Source organism: Carya illinoinensis, chromosome 2 (assembly GCF_018687715.1).
Source record: "Carya illinoinensis cultivar Pawnee chromosome 2, C.illinoinensisPawnee_v1, whole genome shotgun sequence".
Classification (NCBI taxonomy): Eukaryota; Viridiplantae; Streptophyta; class Magnoliopsida; order Fagales; family Juglandaceae; genus Carya; species Carya illinoinensis.
The window spans coordinates 17,621,271-17,646,747 of NC_056753.1; the positions used below are offsets into that span (position 1 = coordinate 17,621,271).

At 38.9% G+C, this 25,477-nt stretch overlaps 3 protein-coding genes across 5 annotated transcripts; 1 reads left to right on the forward strand and 2 right to left on the reverse strand.

Moving 5' to 3' along the window:
* Positions 1–5,817: 5,817 nt before the first annotated feature.
* On the reverse strand, positions 5,818–6,543 carry LOC122301753. Its single transcript, XM_043113137.1, has one exon. The coding sequence runs from the start codon at positions 6,541–6,543 to the stop codon at positions 5,818–5,820; it is 726 nt and encodes a 241-aa protein (XP_042969071.1).
* A 21-nt stretch (positions 6,544–6,564) lies between these two features.
* On the reverse strand, positions 6,565–9,081 carry LOC122301754. Its single transcript, XM_043113138.1, has 3 exons — positions 8,490–9,081; positions 6,805–8,261; positions 6,565–6,735 (listed from the first exon to the last, which is right to left on the reverse strand). Exons 1-3 carry the CDS (start codon positions 9,079–9,081, stop codon positions 6,565–6,567), a joined length of 2,220 nt encoding a protein of 739 aa, XP_042969072.1.
* Positions 9,082–17,912: 8,831 nt separating this feature from the next.
* LOC122300208 lies at positions 17,913–23,917 on the forward strand. Of its 3 annotated transcripts, XR_006239951.1 has the most exons (3): positions 22,351–22,381; positions 22,778–22,813; positions 23,671–23,917. XR_006239951.1 is itself a non-coding variant. In XM_043110709.1 (2 exons), exons 1-2 carry the CDS (start codon positions 17,935–17,937, stop codon positions 23,727–23,729), a joined length of 501 nt encoding a protein of 166 aa, XP_042966643.1. In that variant the 5' UTR covers positions 17,913–17,934; the 3' UTR covers positions 23,730–23,917. The 3 variants fall into 3 exon arrangements, 1 of the variants encoding a protein (XP_042966643.1); XM_043110709.1 differs by lacking the exons at positions 22,351–22,381; positions 22,778–22,813 and adding an exon at positions 17,913–18,376; XR_006239952.1 differs by lacking the exon at positions 22,778–22,813 and having other exon boundaries at positions 22,320–22,381.
* The last annotated feature ends 1,560 nt before the right edge of the window (positions 23,918–25,477 follow it).

Sequence of the window (25,477 nt, forward strand, 5' to 3'; positions counted from 1 at the left end):
AGCCAGAAAACAATAGTGGCATTGTCGTAGATATGGGCGCATGTATGGTTCCTCTACCACAGATCTGGATGTACAGAGAGAGAGAGAGAGAGGTGGGAGGAGTTGAGATACAGAGGAGCACGATGAGGGAAGGACGTTTCAGTGGAGAGAAATCTTATCACGAGGGGATGAAGGCACTGTAATGGGTTGCCGAGAAGAGCTTCGGTGAGAGAGGGGCTTGGGTGACCCAGAGAGGCTTGGGTGAGAGGAGCTTGGGCGACTCAGAGATGGGCTTGGGTGAGAAGAGCTTGCTTCAGCAAGGAGAGGCGAAAAGGGGGCTTGAGCTTCTGCGAGAGAGGGGCAGATGAAGTTGAGACAAAATTTGTGAAAGTGGAACTCCAAGAACTCAAGTTGATCCCCTCAACTAGGTTCCCTAGGTCAGGTGTGTGGTGTAGATTATGTAGATCAGATGCTAAGTAGGTTTTCTCTTTTGTATACGATTGCCTTTGGATTGGTTAGGTCGATGTTTAGAAATAAAAGTAAGAGTCAAATAACTATTGAAGCTATGACAAAATTAGGATTCTTTTTACTCTCCATTTCAAAGCTTATAGAAGAATAGACTAGGACGTAACATAAAAGTCCAGAAATGAAATTAATCAAATGGAGAGTATAATAAAGGGAATCTATCTTGTTTGGATGTTTTGAAAGAATGCCAAAGTGAAATCTTTAATCCTCCCAACCCACTGCTACAAGACTATGTGACTAATAAGTAATAAAGAAAAAGAAATCTAAGGCTATATAAAGTAATTTCGTCATCCTTTAGGAGTTTTCTTCCCTTTATGATCTATCAGTCCCTTTCAATCGGTTTGCCCTCTCACGTAGGTAGTCTCTCTCTCTCTTCTCCAGAGGGCCATATTCCAATTTTATTAAAGAAATGCTTCAGTAGAGGGAGACTATAGTTACATTCTAAGACCTTGGAGTTATAGTATAAAAATCCAAAACAAAGGAGTAAAAACAGTCGACCTACGTACAAACCAAAAATAAAAATCAATCATAAACCACACCATTTACAATGTAAAACTATGAATCCTAGTTTATCAATACGGAAAGTACCCCTACATTCCTTTGGTGATGTAACAAACTCTTTATGGTCACCTGTGGCACCCTTATTTGTGAGTGCATTAGCCACTTTGTTCACCTCCCTATAAACATGACGCAATGAGGATACTAGGTCCCTTGGTAAAAACCAAATTTTATTCCAGCTGTTGAGGCGTATTTTGTAGCCGTCGCCATGATCACCACTTAATGCCTGCAAAAGGAGGAAAGAAAGGGTGGTAAGGATCATGTGGCCTCTGATGCCCAAATTAGCTATCGTGGGAGCTTAATTTCTGAAGACAGAGAGAATGAATCATGGGCGGGATCTGGATCGATCACTATAGAGGGAGAGGGGGGAGTGGCACACATGTGAGAGGTGTTCCCCCTTTCTGTTGCTGAGGTGCCAATGCAGGGCAATGATCTTAAGGGCTAGAGGGATTAGGATTGACCGCTCTGGAGAGTGAGGGAGGAGTGGGGTACTTGGGAGAGGTGTTCCCGCATTCAGTCACCGAGGCACGAGCACGAGACTTCAGCCTCAAGGACTAGACGGTATCTGGACTGACCTCTCTAGATGACGAGGGGGGAGTGGGAGACTTGGGAGAGGTGTTCCCCCCTTTGGTCACCAAGGGTGAGCATGGGGCATTGACCTTAAGCACCAGGCGGGATCTAGATCGACCTCTTTGGAAGGTGACGGGGAGTGAGACACTTGAGAGAGGTGTTCCCTTCTTCGTTCGTCAAGGCGGGAGTGCAAGGCATTGGCCTCAAGAACCAAGTGGGATCTGGATCAACTGCTCTCGGCATATGCACATTATTTATTGTATGCAAGTGGTTAGGCACATAAGGGCGCAGAAACTTCTCCTTTGGTATTAGTAATTCTTTACACCAGGCTCATTTGCATATACAGGGGAAATTAAGGTAAACATATGGTATTGACAGAGCAGAGGAAAATCTTTGGGCAATGTTAGGGAGGTCCCTTACCAGTCCGATAACTAGCCCCCGAAACTCCTCATGCAGCATTCCTTTGCTACAACTTGTTCTCCATACACGACCCCAACACCATCATCTACCGAGAATTTAATCTTCAGGTGGTAGGCCGAGGTTACATACTTCAGGTTATTTAGGGCCAGCTATCCGATTATGGAATTATATGAGGAGTGGGCCTTGATTACCAAGAAGTCCTTCACCATCGTCGATAGGAGTCTACCCACAGTGACAGGGAGCATTATGGTTGGCACAAGCTGCACAACCTCGTTGGAGAACCCCCTCAGCGAGATGAGGGAGGAGCGCAACCTATCGTTGTCCACCAATATCTTTGCGGTTTGTGTCGTTGAAGGTTACAATGGGGGTCTTCTGGGTCTGGGCTTCCTTGGGCGATCTTCCAACACTGAAAACTTCCACATACCTTGCCCTTCTAGCATGGGCCTTCCTGCTTAAGGCTGAGGTGCCTCCACTTGCATCTCCTCAAGCAATTGTGTGGATTTCCCCCAAGGTTACATTCGCTTCCCTTTTCCTCACAGGCTTCCTTCTTGGGCTTTCGCTTCATCCCTCCTCCTTCCAAGGCTCTTATCTGCCTTTGCTTGCTTGCCAAGGGTGACGGGCGATGAATGTTTAGGCGTCTTGGGGCTTCTCCCTGGACCTCTCACTAAACATCATCGTGGATTTCGTCCATGATCTTTCACCTAAAAAATTAGCAATCCTCCGTTTGATGGCCTTCCACATCGTGGTAGGGGCAATATGAGCGAGTCCCCTTGTTACGATTGACCACTTCCCTTGATTGCTCATCCTCCTATGCTTGCATGTTAATGTCTATATGCGCTCTCCTCACGGAGCTTCCATAGTCACCTTTATTGTCTCCCTATTCCAGTCTCACCCAGGTCTCCTTGTCATGGGCCTTTGTCCCAGTGGCCCTTTTGCGTGCATGGCATATTCAAGGCTTGAAGGTTGTCTTCGAAGTTAAAAAAATCATTTGCCCAATCCATGAAGTCACACAAGGTCATTCGGGTCCTCCTTGTGATCTCAGCCATGAATGGGCTAAGGGGCCAAATACCACCTAGGAGTGACGCCTGTGTGATTTTCTCTTTATGATTGTCGGTGGCAAGATGCTCCTTGTTGAAGCAGTATATGTATACCTTCAGAATCTCCTCTTCCCTTTGCTTCACAGTAAGGAGGTAAGTTGTTAGCCGCCTTATTTTCCAGCTGGCCATGAACTAGGTTTGGAATTGCTTACCTAACTCTTCGAAGCTATGGATCATGCCTGATTGGAGGGTTTCCAACCATTCCCGGGTGGATCTCCTCAAATTAAGGGGGAATGCCTGACACGCTATCTCCCAAGGGAATCCATGCATCGTCATGTGGGTCTTGAAAGTCTCTGAATGCTTAGCCAGGTCCTTGGACCCATCATACATCTCCTTCTGGGGGGCCTTGAATTTGTACAAGAGTGGGACCACCATTAGATTTGTGCTGTAAGGCAAGTCTATGCTGCTCAACATCTAGTCCACAGACAAAACCCCCCCTTCCAATCTTCTTTGTCATCTCCTCGTATTTTTCCATGAATCCCTTCCATGCTTGCTGGCGAGGATTATTGTTCGAGCATTTGCGTGTGAGCATCTAATGGTCGGCATACAAAAAGCACACTATCTTCATTAGACCAAATAAACTTGGATCTCACAAACGATGCCAATTTTTGAGGCATGTTTTGTAACCGTCATTGTGATCACTATTTAACACTTGAAGAAGGAGGAAGGAAATAGGGGTTAGGGCCATGTAGCCTCCGATGCCCAAATTAGTTATGGTGGGATTTTAATTTCTGAAGAAGAATAGAACGAATCTTACTTGTTCCTTTTATCTATGCCCTACTCTTCATGAAGCTCGACCATCATGGTCATCAATCTCCTTGCCGAGCCAGCGGGACATGACATTTAATGTAGCTACCCGTGTTAGGTACTTGGGTCCAACCTTGGTCCAGGCCACTCTTAGATGCATTTGATGTGTCTGATTCTCCGGGGGACAGGATCCAGCTGCTATTAATGTGTCAGGATAGGAGACAGGGATAGGCCGCTTCCCGAGCTTCCTGGCGATAGGCTTGCTCGAGCCCTTCTCCCTAGGTTTTTCTAGGTAGGGCGAGAATAGCCCAAGCACGTATAAATCACCATCCCACTAGCCATCCTTCACTTTCTGGTGAACCTCCCCAAGTTAATTCCTCCAGTTTGTCACTATTTTGGAATCAGCTTCAACTTTCACAATCTTGTTCAAAATCTTAGGCTTGGTTTTGATAACAAGAGCCTCTCGTCTCATTTTATCTTATCCAATCTTAGCTCAATATACAAACACTACAAACAAAACACTTTTCAATTTTAAATCTTCAACCTTTTTATCTAATCAGTAACTAATTATTACAATTTTTTCAAACTTTCAAACAAAAGACAAAAGACAATTTAACCTTTTTAAATTTCAAAACAAAAATAATATTAAAAATTCATATTCTAAAAATATTTTAACTTTATAATATATTTATTCAACTTTTTGTTTCTCCTTTCCCAAAACCTCATAAAACATCTTAACTTAAACTATTTCACTATTATTCAGAAACATTTTACTACTATTCACAAATCATCTTATCTCATCTCATTATCCAAATCAGGCCTTAGATCATCTAACAAAGCTTTTATGTTAGCTATCATGTTCGTGCATGGACAATAATAATTAGCAAAACCAACCACCAAATCTTCTGATCCATTCCTAATCACACCTCCACCATCATACTCACCTAGGTTGCCCAAGCAAAATCTGACTATCACCTAATTTGACAGATCCCAAAGCTGGCCTTAGCCATTGTAAAACCATAACAATTGGAGGTTTAATGGGAATACGAGCCATGCCAAGTTGTTGTAAACATGTGTGTATTCACACTACTTGTTCTTTTAAATGAGGACAACTTCAACATTTGATATGCAAGTAAGCTTTTAACTTGTAAACACACACTCCAATCTCCAATTTATTCTCCATTTGATCTTTACATTTTCCAAAGCCATAGGCACAAACTTATCGAGTCATTTCTCCTTCATGGATTTTCGGCTACTTAGAGCATTCATATTTAATTGAAATGCAAATTTAAATTTTAGCTAATATCACATGAGTTTACATTTGCCTATTATATTCAAATCCAATCCCCACATTGGTTTATGCATTTACTCTCTATATAATAAAAAAATATTATTAATTTAATAATTTTTTTAATTTATTTTTATCACATTTTGTTGTTCTACCAATTAAATGTTCATAATAATTATATTCTAATTAAATTAATAATTAATATTCTCATTATTATTAACTAATTATTTTATTTTTATCACATTTTATGTTTAATAATAATAAACTGAACTAAATTTCTTAATTACGAAAAACACCGACATATTTGGTGAGAGGAGTGAGAAATGAATATTATAGTTTTTGGCTAAGTTATCGTACACCACATATTTGGTGAGTTTATGTAGTTAATATCTAAAGTTATATAGACATGCCTAATTCAGTGTGGGGTGTTTTAAGTATCTTGTTAGCTAAATTTGATTGAAGTTAGATTTTAGCTAAGCCAATGACAGTGCTCTTAGAGCTGTACGATTAGCTTGGCTATTTCATTAGTCAAAATTGCCTAAATCACGCTTCTTCCCTTTTGTCTATTCCCGCCGAAATGTAATCACACATTTTTTTTTTTTGAAAGAAACCTCAAAATTTTCATTAATAGTATCAATCCTTACATTGCCTGTCTTGTTCCAGTCTATGTGCTATACAAGCTGGAACCTCTTCTACCCAAACTTGTTCCTCTACTGATCTTAAGGCATTCTTTGCCAAAATATGTGCTACATTGTTCTGTTCTCTATAGACAAACTGTATACTCCAATGTTGTCTATTTACCATAGCCTTCCTAATATCTTCAATCAAGTGTCCTATAGTAGATAGATTCTCTTCTGTGTTCTTCACTGCATCTATGATAACCTTTGCATCCCCTTCGAAGACTACTTTCTGCACATTGAGCTCACTGTACACCTGCATTACCTTCAAAAGAGCCAAACATTCTGCTACTTCTGCCGACTGAACGTAACATCTGCTATCACACACAACAAGTAAAGCATCTCCATTCTCATCTCTCATTATCACCCCCATTCCCATCTTCCCCACCTTCATGTCTAAAGAGGCATCCCAGTTTACCTTAACAAATTCTGCATCTGGTTTGACCCATGCTGCCACACTGCCTGGTCTGGATACCTGCTGGGGTTCAATCCCTTGTCTTCTGTTTGCCTGCTTGAACACCTCCAAGGATTCAGCTGTTGATACTAGCAATCTTTGAGGGCATGTGACTTTGTTTTCAAAAACCACCAAATTCCTTCTCAACCAGATTTTCCTGAATCGAACAGCCACTTCTTCTAGCTTATCTCTGTCCAGGCTCTCCACTAGCTTTTCCCATAACACCATAAAATCCCTCCCATCCCTTTTTCACTTTTGAAATCCACTTATACTGTTGGCCCATACATCATTTGCAGCATGACACTCCCATAGCACATGCACTGTTGTTTCCTCCTCTTTAAAGCATATAGGACAGTAAGGATCCTCCACAATCTTCTTCTTAAACAGGTTTTTTCTAGTTGGAAGCAAATCATTTGCAGCCTTCCACAGAAAAACTTTAACCATATTTGGTACTTCAAGATCCCAAATACTTTTCTAGTTGGTACTTACTCCCCTTTCCCTAGAAGATTCTCCTAACCTTCTTCTTCTTCTATCCAATTGTAAGAAATAGGCGCTTCTCACAGTAAAAATTCCTTTCTTAGAAGGCCCCCATATTTCCTTGTCTTCAACCATACCTTTGCTCAAAGGAATACTCAGAATCTGCTTTGCTTCTACTTCCTCAAAGATAGCCTTAACCCTCTCCTCATTCCATTCTCCTTTTCTTTCTCCCAACAACTCTTCCACATTAGATTCTAAGCTGAGCACAGACACTGGTGACTGTACTGAGAAAGAAGTAGGAGTGCTCAACCATTTGTGTCCCCAAATTTTTATCTTTTTGCCATCCCCCACCCTCCATCTCATCCCTTCCTTTATCAGATCTCTTGCCCCCCAAATGCTTCTCCAAATTAAAGAGGCTTTAGTACCCAGCTTAACATCCAGGAAGTTAGAGTGCTTAAAGTATTTTTCTCTTAAGATAACTAAAACCAGAGAATTAGGGGACTTAATAAGTCTCCAACCCTGTTTGGCTAGTAAAGCCAAATTAAAGCACCCCAAATCCCTGAAACCCAGCCCTCCATTCCCCTTCTGCCCAGCCATCTTTTCCCACTTTCTCCACGGAATGCCTCCTTCCTTTTGATGATTCCCCCACCAGAACTTTGAAAACATAGTGTTAATCTCATTGCACAATCTGATGGGCAACTTGAATACACTCATAGTGTATGTGGGTATTGCCTGCAACACAGCTTTGATCATTACCTCTTTTCCTGCTTGTGACAGGAAATTGTTCTTCCAATTCGATATCCTGTGCCATATTTTTTCTTTTAACACTCTGAAGGTATTGAACTTAGATCTTCCTACCACTGTTGGGAGGCCAAGATACCTTTCATAGCTACCACACACCACTAAATTACCTGCTGACAGGATGCTCTTTTTCACCACCAAAGAGGTATTGGTACTGAAAAAGATGGAAGCTTTTTCCTTATTCAGATATTGGCCAGAAGCCTTTTCATAAACCTTTAGAATCCCTTGCAATTTATGCCAATCTTCAAGAGAAGCTTTGCCAAACAGAATGCAGTCATATGCAAATAATAAGTGGTTTATAGAATAGCCACCCCTTGACACTTGAACCCCTCTTATACTCCTCAGTCTCACTGATTGTTCCATTAAACAACTGAGCCCTTCTACACAAAGAATGAAAAGATAAGGTGATAGAGGATCACCTTGTCTTAATCCCCTTGTTGGTCTAAACCTCTCTCCAGGCTTCCCATTTATAAGAACTAAATAGCTTACAGAAGTCACACACTTCATTATGAGATTAATCCACTTCTCACTAAAACCGATTCTCTTCATTACAGCCTCCAAGAACCCCCATTCTATACGATCATACGCTTTTGACATATCTAGTTTGATAGCCATACTCCCTTCTCTCCCCTTCTTTCTACTTTTCATGGAATGAATCAACTCATAGGCTATTATGATATTATCTTAAATAAGTCTTCCAGGTAAAAAGGCACACTGTGTTGGGGCAATTATCTCAGTTAATACCTTTTTAAGTCTATTAATAACTATTTTTGAAATTAGTTTGTACAAAACATTGCACAAACTAATTGGCCTATAGTCACTCACCACCTTAGGCTCTTTAATCTTAGGTATCAACACAATAAAGGTATAGTTGAGAGAGGAAATCCATGAATTACCATTAAGAACTGACAAAGCAGCATCACAAACCTCATCTGCCACTTGGTTCCAATGACTCTGATAAAAACAGGCTCCAAAACAGTCTGGTCCAGGTGACTTCATAGGTGCCATTTGTCGCATAGCCACTTCAATCTCAAATCTGGAAAAATCCTTTATCAGCATTTCATTCATTTTATTTGTCACCCATGGCTCCATTCCACTCAGACATTCTGCCAACTCTGCATTGGATGGATTAGTAGAACTGAACAGTTCCTTAAAATAAAAGCTAAAGGCTCTTTCAATCTCCTTGTTCCCCCTGACTTCTCTGTTATGCTCATTTAAAACCTGTCCAATTGTATTTTTCTTCCTTCTCATATTAGCACAAGAATGGAAGTATTTTGTATTCCTGTCCCCTAGCCTGTACCAATTGACCTTTGCCCTCTGTCTCCACCTAATATCCTCCTTCTCCAACAACCTATTCAGCTCCTCTTTAACTGTTCTTATCTCATTGACATTCAGTTGACTTTCATCCGCCTGTAACTGTTGTAATATTGCTGTTTTTTCCTCTATATCCTTCCCTCCCCCTCTTCTTCGTTGTCTATTCCACTTCATGAGAGCCTTCTTACTGTTGTTCAATAGCTTTTCAACTTTTTCCAAAGGCTCCCTAACAGCCACATCCTATTTCCAACCCTCCCTAATCACCACATCCTATTTCCAACCCTCCCTAATCACCCCTTCACATTCCTCTTCTAGAGCCCTTCTAGAGCCCAACAAGCTTCATACTTGAAACCATGATTTTTAACCCAGCTCCTCTCCCTTCCTTTCAGCACATGAACCAAGAGGGGCTTGTGGTCTGAAGTTCTTGCAGATAAAACATCCACCCATCCCTCATTGTAATCCTTCATCCATTCTACATTTGCTACTGCTCAATCTAGTCTCTCCTTGGTGAAGTATTCATCCTCATGCATGTTGCTCCATGTGAACTTTTCTCCTTTCCACCCCAAATCATACAAGTTACTCCTTGATAAGACATCTCTAAAATCTACCATTTGACTCTCAGGCCTTGGTCTTCCTCCTACTTTCTCATCATTTGTAATTATTTCATTAAAATCTCCCACTAAGCACCACCCCCTCTTGTCCTTAGGTTTTAGTGATTCTAAGAGGTTACATGCTTCCCTTCTTTTTCCAACCTCAGGTTGCCCATAGAATCCGGTGAACAGCCATTTTTTCTTGGACTCTTGATCCATAACCCAGGCATTAATATGCCTTTGTGAGTAATTCTCAATTTCAACATTTACCTTGTCATTCCAGAGAAGTAACAAACCTTCCCCTCTACCAACTGATCTCACTGTGAAACAACCAGCACACTTAAGCCTCCTTCTCAGCCTTTCAAACTTGTCTCCTCCACTCTTAGTTTCCATAATAAACATTATGTTGCGTTTATGCATCTCTGCTAGAATGCAGAGATCTTGAACTGTCCGAGGGTTCCCCAACCCTCGGCAGTTCTAACTTAAAATTTTCATGATGATTGGCGGGGCTGGTCGCCAACCTCCGCCACTACGTTTGAGTTTTCCATCCCCATCCTTCCGACCTCACATCTGGCTCTTTTTCCTTTTTCTGCTTGTTTTGCTTCCACCTCCCCCTCCAAATACCTTTTATTCCCACTTACAACACCTTCCTCCACTCCCTCTTGACCCCCCTTAGCTCTGGCCCTTCTCTTCCATGCCCCTCTCTTATTGTTTTTTATTTCTATTATGCTCCCACCTTGTTTTCCTACTTCCTCTTCCATCATCTTTGCCCTTTCCTTCTCTACTCCCCTTCCTCCCCCTTCCTCCACCTCTAAAACAAGTGAGACCTGACTTTCTGACTCTACTCCCCCCAAATCTAGATTGGTTACACTCCCCTCCTCCTTCCTTTCCTCCCTCTGCCCTGTAATCTCCCTCACCTCAAACCCCATTACTGATGCATTACTCTGCTTATCTTGCCCTCCCTCTGACTCTTGACTCCCTCTATTTTTGAATACACAATCCTCAAACCACTCTCCCAGTTCCCTCACATTCTTTCCTCTCCCTTCCTCCCTTGATTTTTCAGTCCTCTCCTCCCTCCCCTCGTTCAGATTCTGTCTGTAAAATCTGCCTCGCATCCCTTGACTAGCCCTTAACCAGACCCCAAATTGTTCCTCCTCCCCTTGATCACTCCCTTCCATCATACTACAACCTTCCTCCTCATGCATTATGCAACCACATTTAAAACAGATCTTCGGCACCTTTTCATAACTGAAAGGCACCCATATGCTTTCCTCTTTAACTTTAATTGTTCTTCCCCTTGGTATAGGCTCCATTATATTCAACCTTATTTGAACTCTCAGAAATGTTCCCCACCTACTCCCATCTTCCAGTGTATCAACCATTTCCACTCGACCTACTGTCCCCCCGATTTGTTCACCTCGACCTTTGTTCATACAAGCTAAGGGTAGATTGTGCATTCTAACCCAAAAACTTTCTGAATCAAAAACCATCCTCTGTGGTGGGGTCAGACCATCAAACTTCTTCATCGCTACTAAACGATTGTCAAACAACCACGGTCTCCCCTCCCAGACCCTATCCTTATCCGCCTCAGTTTCAAACGTGATGACAAAGGTGTTATGACATACCTCTAAAAACTTCGCTGCCTTGCTAATTCTCCAGACTTTAGCTAACATAGAACTCAGCACTTCCTTGCCTATTATTCTCGACGAGCATACCTTCCCCACTACACTCCTACCCTCCTTGTATTTCAAAACTACATCTTCTTCATCATCGAATACAATGTCCGTTGCCTCCCCTTCTGTCAGTCTAAACTTTCACCATTTTTCCTCCAATTCCTTCATTTTCCTTAACTTTCCTCCGTGGCCACCACCTTCACATGGCCGTCTTCCTCCTCGGATATTCCCTAGAGTCCTTTTCTTGAAGATTCCTCTCCCTTTCTGACCGTTATAACCGCCCTCTGACACCTCAAGTCCTCCCACTCACTCACACCACATTCACCTCCTCTTTTTCAAAGAGAGAAAGAGGAGAGAAGACTTAGCGGTAAATGTAATCACACATTAGATTATCCAACAAAACTCTATAATAAGAAAATATTATTTATTTTCATATTTTATTTCTTATCTAATTTCTTTTGATCATTCAAGTCTACCCGTCAAATTATCTCTTTTAATCAAATAAAATATATTTTATTTTAATTAAAAACAGAGTATGAAGATGAGTATCGGGTCGTTTGAGAAACTTTGAGAAGAGATTGTTGATGAACGGATAGAAATTGTGATGGTTCCAGTGATTTTGTTTATGTTAAATCAATAGAAATAGGCCAGGGGAAGAAGCGTGGAAAGATTAACTTGCTTTAGGAAATGGAAAGGTAATAAACCAAAAGTCCAATCTCCTAACAAACAAAAACAGTTGCAGAAAAAACAAAAAAACAAAAAAAACCCAAATTTTCCACACACAAACACAAGTTCACACCAACAAATCCAGTCGTTGCAAAAACAAGCTAAAATCAGAGTTATAATAAACCTCAAGGTGAGCCAATACGTGTACCCATTAATCGGCGTTAGATCTTTAGAAGAAGGAGAACTAAGCGGCAAAACTAGGAAATTATGGACGAGAGAAACGGAGAGAAATGGAGAGAAAAGATCAAGTCTCGTTGGGAAGGGAAGGGGGAAGGAGAAAAACTATAGGGAAGAGATTTCTGACCGTCGTAATGTCTAATAAAAGACTAAAAAAAAATATATGGCCAAGCTATAGTAACAGGTCAAAATAAAATTTATTTAGACTTGTCTTATTCAATGCAAATGTTTTTGATGCTCTGTTAGACAAAGTTTTAACTTTGAGCTAGGTTGCCTAATCTAACGAGAGTGCTTAAAACAATGTATTGTAAAACTTATATTTTAAATAATTTTACGTTTTTTATGTGACGCCCTCAACTCTCACGTACGGATACATGGAATCGAGGCGTTCAAGATGATGAGAACATGGGTCACACATCACATCGCCACGTGTTAAGTATGTGTACACGTCAAACGTGTACAACAAAATAACACAGCGAATAATTAAAGTCGATCAACTAAGTACCCTAATTTGTTTAAATATAGGTTTGCTTAAAAATAAGGGTATTAAAAATATTACAATTAACTAGCATAAATATAATACAAATCAAAACAATAAACAAAGCAGGAAATAAATCACAATCCACGAGTGATCCCCGATCGCTCCTCCGGCGAAGCCGCCTCCTTGGGCTCAGTCTACTCATCCACTACATCAAAATCTACAGTATTAAAGACGATACCACAGGTAAGTACGAATCCAAACACCCACAAAATAAAAATACATAATTAAAATTCAACAATATGTATGAACAGAATGCCATATGCATGAAATCTAAAAATGATCTTTTCCCAAAAATAAACCTTTTTTAACACACGCCAAAATTTCATTTTTGGCCCAAACATTTCCATTAAAAATATTTCATCATCATTATCCTAGATAATGATCCACAATATTTCCATTAAAATATTTCCTCACCATTATCCCAGATAATGGCCCAAAATAATAAATCCACAATTTTTCTAGAAAATGGTCCATGAAAATCCACTTATAAATTCTTTCCATTTTTTCAGAAAATGGCCCACAAATATCCTTTAACCAAAATTCCCTATTTCCCCAGAAAATGACCCATACCAATATCCAATTAGTATATGCACCATGATCTTCCCTAGGGACCATTTGCAGACTCTATCTCCTATGCGACACCACAGGTAACGACTAAGCATGTGACATCTACATGAGCGATACTCAGCTTCACGCCTAGCGCGTACCATGACCAGACATCCTCTAGTCCCTGCCAGCCGAGGGACATGGAATCGGCATGATAGCGTTACTATATCATCCGATCCTATTGTCGCTCAGCGACAACCCAGGGGATGATACTCAATAGTTTTCACTCCTGAATGACCAGAAGAGCTCCACTGAGATAATGCCTCACCTCGGCTTGAAGTCATGATACACACGTACCCAAAAATCCACGTTTACACAAAATATCCAATTTCCATTTCCAACACATGTATATAAATGCCATTATGCAGAAAATCTATTTTTCATTTACAAACATCAATATGCATGCTCCATGCAATGCATACACTAAGACACAACATATCTAACATATTCCAATATCAACCAACATACAAATAACTCCGTCCTCCAATCCATCCGATCCCTGAACTCCTCAGACTCTATTCGGCATAATCAACCAACATAGTGTATTGTAAAAGTAATAATATATTTAAATCCTAAAGGATGTTTGAAAAATGCTTACAGCACTATAAAATATTTTCTAAATGATCTCAGAGGTGCAAAAAGCGATAGCAAAGCAACATAACAGTGCAAAATGCACTATAGCCGTGGGTCACAAAATACCCACTTTTGAATGGGAACAAAATAAGACTTGAGATTGATAGGGAATAACTTAGAGGTATTAGTGAAGCTAGTGGAAGTTGGGGTTGGACGTGGGTGGCGGCAAAAATGGAAGTGGAAGTCAAAAATGGCCAAAATGGAGTTTAGCTCGTGGTGGTTGTCTTGGCGATGGATCGAAACTGGAAATGGGTGGGTTAGGTCAAGAGGTCGGTGTTAAAGTGGTAAAGAGATGGTGGCCAGTGGCGGGAGGTGGAGAAAACCGAATGGGGAAGAAATGGGCTAGGGGCTTTCGATCTGGCCATGGAGAGGGAGGGACTTGAGGCGGAGTTGCTGGCGATCCTGCGGTGGTGCAGCTGGCCGCACCGGAGGCACAGGCTGAAGAACCCATGGGTTCTATGTGTTGTAGAGAGAGAGAGAGAGAGAGAGAGAGAGAGAGAGAGAGAGAGAGAGAGAGAGAGCAGCGTGGGGCTGGGCTTGACGTGGAGGAGGTGAACGCCGGCATGAGGAGGTGGTCGATGAGGCTGGGCTAGCGGCACGGCGGCGCCGTTGGGCTGAGAGAAGGGTTTTCAGTTGGGGAAGGGGAAGGGGTCGACGGGTGCAAGGGAGAAGAAAAAGAAAAGAAAAAAGGGAAAAGAAGAAAAGAGAAAAAAAAAATGAAAGAAATGAGATTCAACATTTTAAACTCAGGTCTCAAAACTAATCCAACAAAAATAAATTTTAAAACGGCGAATTGAATAAAACAATTTAAACACAGTGACCTTATAAAATAAAATAATAAAATTCAACAATAAACTTGTAATACCCTAGTCTTACTACATGAGTCTTTACGTCATTTTATTTTATTTCTTAAGTTAAATATGTTCATGTAAAGATTTTTATTATTTCATTTTAGATGGGTGTGTTTTTGTTTTTATTTTTTTTATGTGGATTGTTAAAATAAATTAAGTACATGATTTTTAAGGCCTAATAGATGAAGAAATTCATTTTCAAACCCATCGGTCTACACCTAATAGATGAAGAAATTCATTTTCAAACCCATCGGTCTACACCTAATAAATGAAGCAATTCATTTTCAAACCCATCGGTCTACACCTAATAGATGAAGAAATTCATTTTCAAACCCATCGGTCTACACCTAATAGATGAAGAAATTCATCTTCAAACCCATCGGTCTACACCTAATAGATGAATAAATTCATTTTCAAACCCATCGGTCTAAACCTAATAGATGAAGAAATTCATCTTCAAACCCATCGGTCTACACCTAATAGATGAAGAAATTCATTTTCAAACCCATCGGTCTACACCTAACAGATGAAGAACAAGTCTTCTTCATCTCTCTTCCATACTAGCCAACTCCACTTCTCTCTTTTCTTCTCCTCTTCAAGAAATCAATCCTCACTTTCTTCAAGCTTTGGACCTTCACTTGACCTCTTGAAAGAATCTAAGAGCTTAAGGTAAATTGTTTAAGATGATTTTATGTGATTTTCGAAGCTAACTAAATTGTTTAGTTTATGTTTTGATGTTATGTTTTGTATATCTACATATATGTTCTGTTTTAAGGGATTAATTATATATATAGGGCTGTTTTGATGTTGTGTTTTGTATATATATATAATTATGCTCTGTTTTAAGTGATTAAATGCATATATGAAGCTATTTTGATGTTATGTTAACTAAATTAATTATCTTCTTATGTTACTCTTGTAAGGATTTGTCGAGATGGTAGTTATTTGAAGTAACATTAAGGGTAGAAAACGACGTTAGATTTATAATATTTTAGCCATCATTAAAAAGGGGATCTAAAGGATGTTGGATGAGTTTTAACACACTTGTTATTTATTGGATCAGGATTTTCTGAAGTTAAAGGAATTTCAGCGGATCGAGGTAAGTAGCTATGACCATGCGCCCACGCCAAGTTCTCTTGAGGAAGAATATATCTCTATCTCTTTCCAAATGTTCTTCTAATTAAAGAATAAATGAGTTTATATTATGTACAAGCCTTTCTTGGTAGCCCCTGTTAAGTATCCTATCGATTATAATTGATTGTATGTGTATATGGTAATGCATGCATGTAGATCCTAAGTCATGAAATTGTTTTTATACATGCTTCTTGAAATAACTAAGATTTTATTTATATGTAAGCATGACATAAAATGTTATTTTCCAAAATAAAAGCATATTCATCGGACTAAGGAAGATATGGAAAATGTTGATTTCAAAGAAAGAAAATGAATGAATTAATGTATGAAAATATGTAATGGCCGCATGAAAGGAAATGATATCAAGGAAATGGGCAGATTGCAATGCTGGGTAAGTAGTACTGGTAGTGCACCCAGTGCTGCTCCCTGACAGAAAGGGGTTCCTAACCTGTGGCCACGGGTGGAATCCAAGTCCAACAGGACCGCTAACCCCAACACACGGGGCGTAATAGTGTGTTGGCCACAAGAAAGTGAAAGATTAAATGAAATGTATGCATGAAGATATGATATATAAGTATGTATGAAAATAAGAAATAAAGATTTTTGCATGAAAGTATGAAGTAAGTGTATGTATGATGTTATAAAGAAAGTATATGCATGGAAGTATTGTCAGAATTAGTATTAGTTTATGGATGCATGTTTTCAAAAGAAAGTACTATATGCTTTTTAAGTTAACAGCATGGTGTACTACTTACTGAGTATTAGACTCACTTTGTGTTTATGTTTTAAACGTCCAGGTACAGACGAATCTACTGAGGAGCTGAGTATTACTGAGGAGGGAGAAGCCGATGTTTAGTAGTCCCTGGGTAGTTTGGTTTCTTCTATGATGATATATGTTTCTTATGTTTCAATAATGGAAACCCTCCTACTTTAAGTTAGTTTTCTTTTGTAATGACTAAAGGGACTGAGTCCCTTTTTGTTTAAAGTAGTTATCTTAAATAAATGGATGACGGACTCTGAGAGTCCTTTGTAAAGGAATGTAAAGGTATGTCTATTAGATGTTTATTTCAGTTAGAAATTAGAATTTATGAGTGATGCGTTCGAATCGTCACGCATTATCTTTAAAAAAATAATAATAATAAATAATAATAATAATAATAATAACAACAATATGGGCATTCATTTAGAACTAAATTTACTGTTATAATAGGAAAAAAAAAAGAACAAATACGGGATCACGGTCTCGCTCTTGTTAGGGTGGGGTTGTGACAAATCTTGGTAACAGAGCAAAGGTTAAGAAGTCCTGTAGACTTTAGGGGTAAACTAGGCTAAGGCCCTCTCTCTAAAGTATGCCAAGCTCCGCAGCAGGTTCAAATGGTATTTCTTATTGCATGATATGAATTTTGTAAAGAGATTTCAAGTTATGTATGCTACTTTGTATGAGTTTTTGCTAATGCTATTGTTATCCATGTTCTAGTATGGCAACACAACACAATAACAATAAACGTCGAGGGCGGCCCAGTGTCCGTAATCCTGAAGATCAACAAGAATCTCCTAGAGATTCAGAAAACCTCGTTGATGTGGCAACTCGCCTTATAGAGGTTTTCACTAGTGGGCAGACCGCCATGCAAGTACAAGTCCCACATCTGACTGCTTTTGATCGCTTCTACAAACAGCATCCTCCGTTGTTTGATGGCAAGGGTACGGAATTAGATGCAGATAATTGGTTAGAGCGCTTGGAGAAACTTTTCAGTGTAATCAGCTGTACCGAGGAACAAAAGGTAGAATTTGCAGCATATAACTTGGCTGATGTGGCCAATGGGTGGTGGAAGGCCACTCGCGGATTTATTCAGCAAGAATTGGGCGAAGCTATCCCTATATCATGGAATAAATTTAAAGAGGCATTTAATGACCGGTTCTTTCCTATATCCATTCGAGAGGCCAAGGCCCGAGAGTTTGCTGACTTGAAACAAGGGACAATGACAGTGAGACAGTATGCATCAAAATTTGTGGAGTTGTCGAGATTTGCCCCACACTTGGTCCACACTGAGGCACTAAAGGCCAAGAAGTTTGAGCGAGGCCTAAACCCCAGAATTATGGACTCCCTTCTTGCATTGAAGATTAGAAAGTTCGCGGACTTGGAAGATAGAGCAGTGATACTTGAGGAGAATTTACGAGTCCGGGCAGGGGAATTCAGTCAAAGGAAGAGGCCATTTTATGCCATGGAGCAAAATAAGGGCAAGAGACCTATGTACAGCCCGATGCCCAAGCCAATCCAAGTGGTCAAACCTCCCCAACGTGGTACAACAGCGCCTCACCCTGCATGCCAAAACTGTGGCAAACGTCATGCTGGGAAGTGCCTTATGGGGACTAACATCTGCTTTAAATGTGGTAAGATAGGTCATTTGGCACGGGAGTGTACAATGCTTGTGGCCCCTAATACTCAAGTGCAGAATCAAGGGCAGAAGAATCCAGCACCGGCTCGAGTTTTCGCGTTAACATTTGATGATGCTGATACTTCTCCTAATGTGGTAACAGGTATTCTTCCCCTGTTTTCGCATCGTGCTTTAGTACTATTTGATTCTGGTGCTACGCATTCATTTATATCCCGTAAATATGCATGCTTGAGCGAGAGAGCACCTGAACCTCTTGAGCCAGTGATGTCTGTTTCTTCGCCTCTCGGGAAATCCATGATTTGTCAGTTTGTGCTGAAGGGTTGCGCGATAAAGATACAAGATCGACATCTCCTTGCTGATTTGATATTATTTGATATGGAGGAGTTCGATGTGATTTTGGGCATGGATTGGTTGTCTCAATACCATGCTAGCTTGGAGTGCTTCAAGAAGGAAGTAATCTTTAGACTACCAGGTGAGTTAGAGTTCCGTTTCTGTGCTGCGACTAAGAGTATTATGCCGAATGTGATCTCTGCATTAAAGGCCACCACTATGTTAAGGAAGGGTTGTGCAGGATTTCTTGCTAGTTTGGTGATGCCACAACCAAATGGGCCTAAGTTGCAAAATATAGAGGTGGTGAAGGATTTTCCTGATGTCTTTCCAGACGAACTACCTGGCTTACCTCCAGGTAGGGAGATTGAGTTCTCTATAGATATCATTCCGGGAACGGCCCCTATCTCTAAAATGCCATACCGGATGGCACCTGTAGAGCTCAAGGAGCTTAAGGATCAATTGCAAGAATTGTTGGAAAAAGGCTTTATTCGCCCTAGTGTATCACCGTGGGGTGCACCAGTTCTCTTTGTGAAAAAGAAGGATGGGTCGTTGCGACTTTGTATCGATTATAGAGAACTTAATAGGGTGACTGTTAAGAATCGGTATCCTCTACCACGGATTGATGATTTATTTGATCAACTTCAAGGATCCCAAGTATTTTCAAAGATTGATCTCCGATCAGGGTACCATCAGTTGAAGATTAAGGCGGAGGATATTCCAAAGACTGCTTTCAGAACGAGATATGGACATTATGAATTTTTAGTGATGTCCTTTGGATTGACCAACGCCCCAGCGGCTTTCATGGACTTGATGAATCGTGTCTTTAAGAAGTATATTGATCAGTTTGTAATAATATTTATTGATGACATTCTGATTTACTCAAGAACCCCGGAAGAACATGTGAAGCATTTGGAGGTTGTTCTTCAAGTTTTGCAGGAGAAGAAATTATATGCTAAGTTGAATAAGTGTGAGTTTTGGTTACAAGAGATTTCTTTTCTTGGCCATATAATTTCAAAGGATGGTATTTCCGTAGATCCTGCAAAGGTGGAGGCGATAGTGGAATGGCCTAGACCAAAAACTATTCAAGAAATTAGAAGCTTCCTTGGTCTGGCGGGGTATTATCGAAGATTTGTTGGAGGGTTTTCTCGCATCGCAGTTCCTTTAACGACCTTGACCCGAAAGGGTGAGGAATTCATATGGACAACAGAATGTGAGAAAAGCTTTCAGGAGCTCAAGGAGAAACTTGTGACGGCACCTGTTCTTACTATACCTTTGGGTACAAAAGGATTTGTAATATACAGCGATGCCTCACACAAAGGGTTGGGGTGTGTTCTTATGCAGCATGGAAAAGTTGTAGCGTATGCTTCGCGTCAACTTAAGGATTATGAGCGCAACTACCCAACCCATGATTTAGAATTGGCTGCTGTGGTATTTGCCTTAAAGATATGGCGACATTACCTTTATGGGGAACATTGTGAAATTTATACGGACCACAAGAGTCTAAAATATTTCTTCACTCAAAAGGAGTTAAATATGAGGCAGCGTAGATGGTTGGAGCTATTGAAAGATTATGATTGTAATATCAACTACAACCCCGGCAAAGCTAATGTAGTTGCCGACGCCCTTAGTCGGAAGTCTTCTTCTGGCACTCTCAGGAGTATGTATACTCCCCAGAAATTTGTTCTTCTAGATATGGAGAAGCTGGGAGTGGAAATGGTGATGGATGTACAAGCAAGGCTGAATAGCCTAGTTCTTGGCCCAACAATATTGGACCAAATTAAAGCTGCTCAAAGTGAATACCTTAACCTCCAGAAGATCAAAGCGGATATTTTAGAAGGAAAACAACCTGATTTTGTGATTTCTGGTGATGAATCATTGCGGTTTAAAGGAAGATTGTGTGTACCAGCTAAAAAGGAACTAAGGGATCTAATATTGAGGGAAGCACATCGGTCTCTATACACAGTGCATCCAGGTAGTACCAAAATGTATCGAGACCTGAGACAACACTACTGGTGGAGCGGAATGAAACGAGACGTGGCTAACTTTGTAGCTCAATGCCTGACATGCCAGCAAGTTAAGGCTGAGCATCAAAGACCCTCGGGAGCACTACAGCTACTACCAATACCAGTTTGGACATGGGATGAAATCAACATGGATTTTGTAACTGGATTTCCTAAAGCCCAAGGAGGACAAGATTCTGAGTGGGTGATTGTCGACAGATTATCGAAATCAGCCCACTTCATACCAATTCAGATGACTTACTCGATGAGTAAGTTGGCAAAGATATATGTCAAAGAGATAGCTAGGTTGCACGGAGTTCCGTCCAAGATAGTATCGGATAGGGACTCACGGTTTACTTCAGCATTTTGGAGGAGCGTACAAAGGAACTTGGGGACAAAATTGACTTATAGCACTGCTTTCCACCCTCAGACAGATGGGCAGTCTGAGAGAACAATTCAAATTCTTGAAGATATGTTACGGGCATGTGTCTTGGATTTCAAGGAAAGTTGGATAAAATACTTACCATTAGTTGAATTTGCCTACAATAATAGTCACCAAGAGAGTATCAATGCGGCACCATATGAAGTTTTGTATGGGCGCAAATGTAGATCGCCCCTTTATTGGGACGAGGTTGGTGAGAAAAAGATGTTGGGCCCTGATTTAGTTCAAAATATGCAAGAAAAAGTAGCTATCATCAGAAAGAGGCTTGCCCTAGCTCAAGAGAGGCAAAAGAAATATGCCGATCATAGAAGAAGGGAGCTGCACTTTGAGGTAGGAGACAAAGTATTCCTTCGGGTAGCTCCAATGAAAGGAGTTATGAGATTCGGCAAGAAAGGCAAATTAACCCCAAGATACATTGGCCCATTTGAGATTCTTGAAAAGATAGGAGCAGTTGCATATCGACTCGCACTACCCCCAGAATTTTCAGTCATGCATAATGTTTTCCATGTTTCAATGCTTCGAAAATATGTGCATGACCCTACACATGTGTTGGATTATGCACCTCTCCAAGTGCATAAAGATTTCGCATACAAGGAAGCACCAGTCCGAATCTTAGATCGGGAGGTTCGAGTACTTCGCAATAAAATCATTCCGATGGTCAAAGTACTTTGGAACCACCACACTGAGCAAGAGGCGAGCTGGGAACATGAGGACGACGTGAGGATTAAATATCCCACTCTTTTTCTTTGAGGTACGTTCAATCTCGAGGACGAGATTATTTTAAGGTGGGGAGAGTTGTAATACCCTAGTCTTACTACGTGAGTCTTTACGTCATTTTATTTTATTTCTTAAGTTAAATATGTTCATGTAAAGATTTTTATTATTTCATTTTAGATGGGTGTGTTTTTGTTTTTATTTTTTTTATGTGGGTTGCTAAAATAAATTAAGTACATGATTTTTAAGGCCTAATAGATGAAGAAATTCATTTTCAAACCCATCGGTCTACACCTAATAGATGAAAAAATTCATTTTCAAACATATCGGTCTACACCTAATAAATGAAGAAATTCATTTTCAAACCCATCGGTCTACACCTAATAGATGAATAAATTCATTTTCAAACCCATCGGTCTACACCTAATAGATGAAGAAATTCATCTTTAAACCCATCGGTCTACACCTAATAGATGAAGAAATTCATTTTCAAACCCATCGGTCTACACCTAACAGATGAAGAACAAGTCTTCTTCATCTCTCTTCCATACTAGCCAACTCTACTTCTCTCTTTTCTTCTCCTCTTCAAGAAATCAATCCTCTCACTTTCTTCAAGCTTTGGACCTTCACTTGACCTCTTGAAAGAATCTAAGAGCTTAAGGTAAATTGTTTAAGATGATTTTATGTGATTTTCGAAGCTAACTAAATTGTTTAGTTTATGTTTTGATGTTATGTTTTGTATATCTACATATATGTTCTGTTTTAAGGGATTAATTATATATATAGGGCTGTTTTGATGTTGTGTTTTGTATATATATATATAATTATACTCTGTTTTAAGTGATTAAATGCATATATGAAGCTATTTTGATGTTATGTTAACTAAATTAATTATCTTCTTATGTTACTCTTGTAAGGATTTGTCGAGATAGTAGTTATTTGAAGTAACATTAAGGGTAGAAAACGACGTTAGATTTATAATATTTTAGCCATCGTTAAAAAGGGGATCTAAAGGATGTTGGATGAGTTTTAACACACTTGTTATTTATTGGATTAGGATTTTCTGAAGTTAAAGGAATTTCAGCGGATCGAGGTAAGTAGCTATGACCATGCGCCCACGCCAAGTTCTCTTGAGGAAGAATATATCTCTATCTCTTTCCAAATGTTCTTCTAATTAAAGAATAAATGAGTTTATATTATGCACAAGCCTTTCTTGGTAGCCCCTGTTAAGTATCCTATCGATTATAATTGATTGTATGTGTATATGGTAATGCATGCATGTAGATCCTAAGTCATGAAATTTTTTTAATACATGCTTCTTGAAATAACTAAGATTTTATTTATATGTAAGCATGGCATAAAATGTTATTTTCCAAAATAAAAGCATATTCATCGGACTAAGGAAGATATAGAAAATGTTGATTTCAAAGAAAGAAAATGAATGAATTAATGTATGAAAATATGTAATGGCCACATGAAAGGAAATGATATCAAAGAAATGGGCAGATTGCAATGCCGGGTAAGTAGTACTGGTAGTGCACCCAGTTCTGCTCCCTGACAGAAAGGGGTTCCTAACCTGTGGCCACGGGTGGAATCCAAGTCTAACAGGACCGCTAACCCCAACACACGGGGCGTAATAGTGTGTTGGCCACAAGAAAGTGAAAGATTAAATGAAGTGTATGCATGAAGATATGATATATAAGTATGTATGAAAATAAGAAATAAAGATTGTTGCATGAAAGTATGAGGTAAGTATATGCATGATAGTAAGAAGTAAGTGTATGTATGATGTTATAAAGAAAGTATATGCATGGAAGTATTGTCAGAATTAGTATTGGTTTATGGATGCATGTTTTCAAAAGAAAGTACTATATGCTTTTTAAGTTAACAGCATGGTGTACTACTTACTGAGTATTAGACTCACTTTGTGTTTATGTTTTAAACGTCCAGGTACAGACGAATCTACTGAGGAGCTGAGTATTACTGAGGAGGGAGAGGCCGATGTTTAGTAGTCCCTGGGTAGTTTGGTTTCTTCTATGATGATATATGTTTCTTATGTTTCAATAATGGAAACCCTCCTACTTTAAGTTAGTTTTCTTTTGTAATGACTAAAGGGACTGAGTCCCTTTTTGTTTAAAGTAGTTATCTTAAATAAATGGATGACGGACTCTGAGAGTCCTTTGTAAAGGAATGTAAAGGTATGTCTATTAGATGTTTATTTCAGTTAGAAATTAGAATTTATGCGTGATGCGTTCGAATCGTCACGCATTATCTTTAAAAAAATAATAATAATAAATAATAATAATAATAATAATAATAATAATAATAACAATATGGGCATTCATTTAGAACTAAATTTACTGTTATAATAGGAAAAAAAAGAAAAGAACAAGTACGGGATCACGGTCCCGCTCTTGTTAGGGTGGGGTTGTGACAAAACTACTTTAAAATAAAGAGAACAATAAAATAAATAAAATCTAAATAAAAACACTACAACTCAATATTAATAAAATAAAATAGTTAAAGCCCAACAATAAAATAATTCAAGCTAGAGAGTAATTTAAATGCGAAATAATTATTAATATCAAGAAAACGCATTATTTAAATCTCACAACTTAAAAATCATAAAACAATATAACGAAAAGCACGTTTAATTTAAAATAAGAGAACCACTTATTATAATAATTTAGATAATACTTCAAAAAAAATACACATAAATATGGGGTATCACATTTTAAATACCATTACTTACTTTAAATAACGTTAGAGTAGTCAAAATATGGAAGTGTATATGGTGCTTATTTAAATTTGGAAGACACTGTTACACAGCTAAATTAATAATTTGTTATTATTTTTTTAACCAAGTAACTATAGATTTCATTAGCTCTTATTAATACTATAGCAAGATCATCTAATTTTTTATGATTATTTCATTGAACCCAACCCTACTTTTTCCTCTACTCATTGAAAATAGTTATGTAAAGTATTAATTATTTCGTGCAGCTGAACCATTAAAAGTATAAGTAAAAGCAATAATTTTATGAAAACAAACAAAATAGCCCTTATATTATTAAATATAAAACCAGCATAAAAGTGCATGTTATAAATTATAAAAATTAATAGAAAATATATTGCATTTTAAAATATCATTGATAAATCTGCAATATTTGAAGAGATAGAAAAACCAGATAAACACTTCCAAAAAAAATTAGAAATTAATAATATTTTATTATTACATAGAGATTAGGTGGATACATTAATGTAAGATTAGGTATTGAGTAGGGTAGGCAAAAGTAAAAAGTGTCGAAATTAAGCAAATTTTAACTAATGGGATGGAAAAACTGAAGCTAGTGCTCTAATTAACCTCATCTTGTTGGCATTGTTGCTACTATCAATTTGCTCCTAAATTCACTCTCTTTGTTGTTGCAACCATTATCATTACAATGTGTCATCTAGAAGAGGGACGAAAGGACTAAAAGAACGTTGTGCATTGATTTTTTTTATGCTCAAATCAGCTTTAGAAATTGAAGTTGCTTGATGAGCAAGTGATCAAGGCAGCAAAACATTTTAGATGTACAAAACATCCTGATTACATTATTGGCCATAGAAAGGCTAGAAAATGGAATTGAAAAAAGTCATGAATATGATCACTTCATTTATGATCGTACATGAAAAGGATTCATTCATGTGTACTGAGAATTTTGAAGAAAATGTTCAAATGATAGATGATATAAAGTATATGTTGGAAAACATGGTT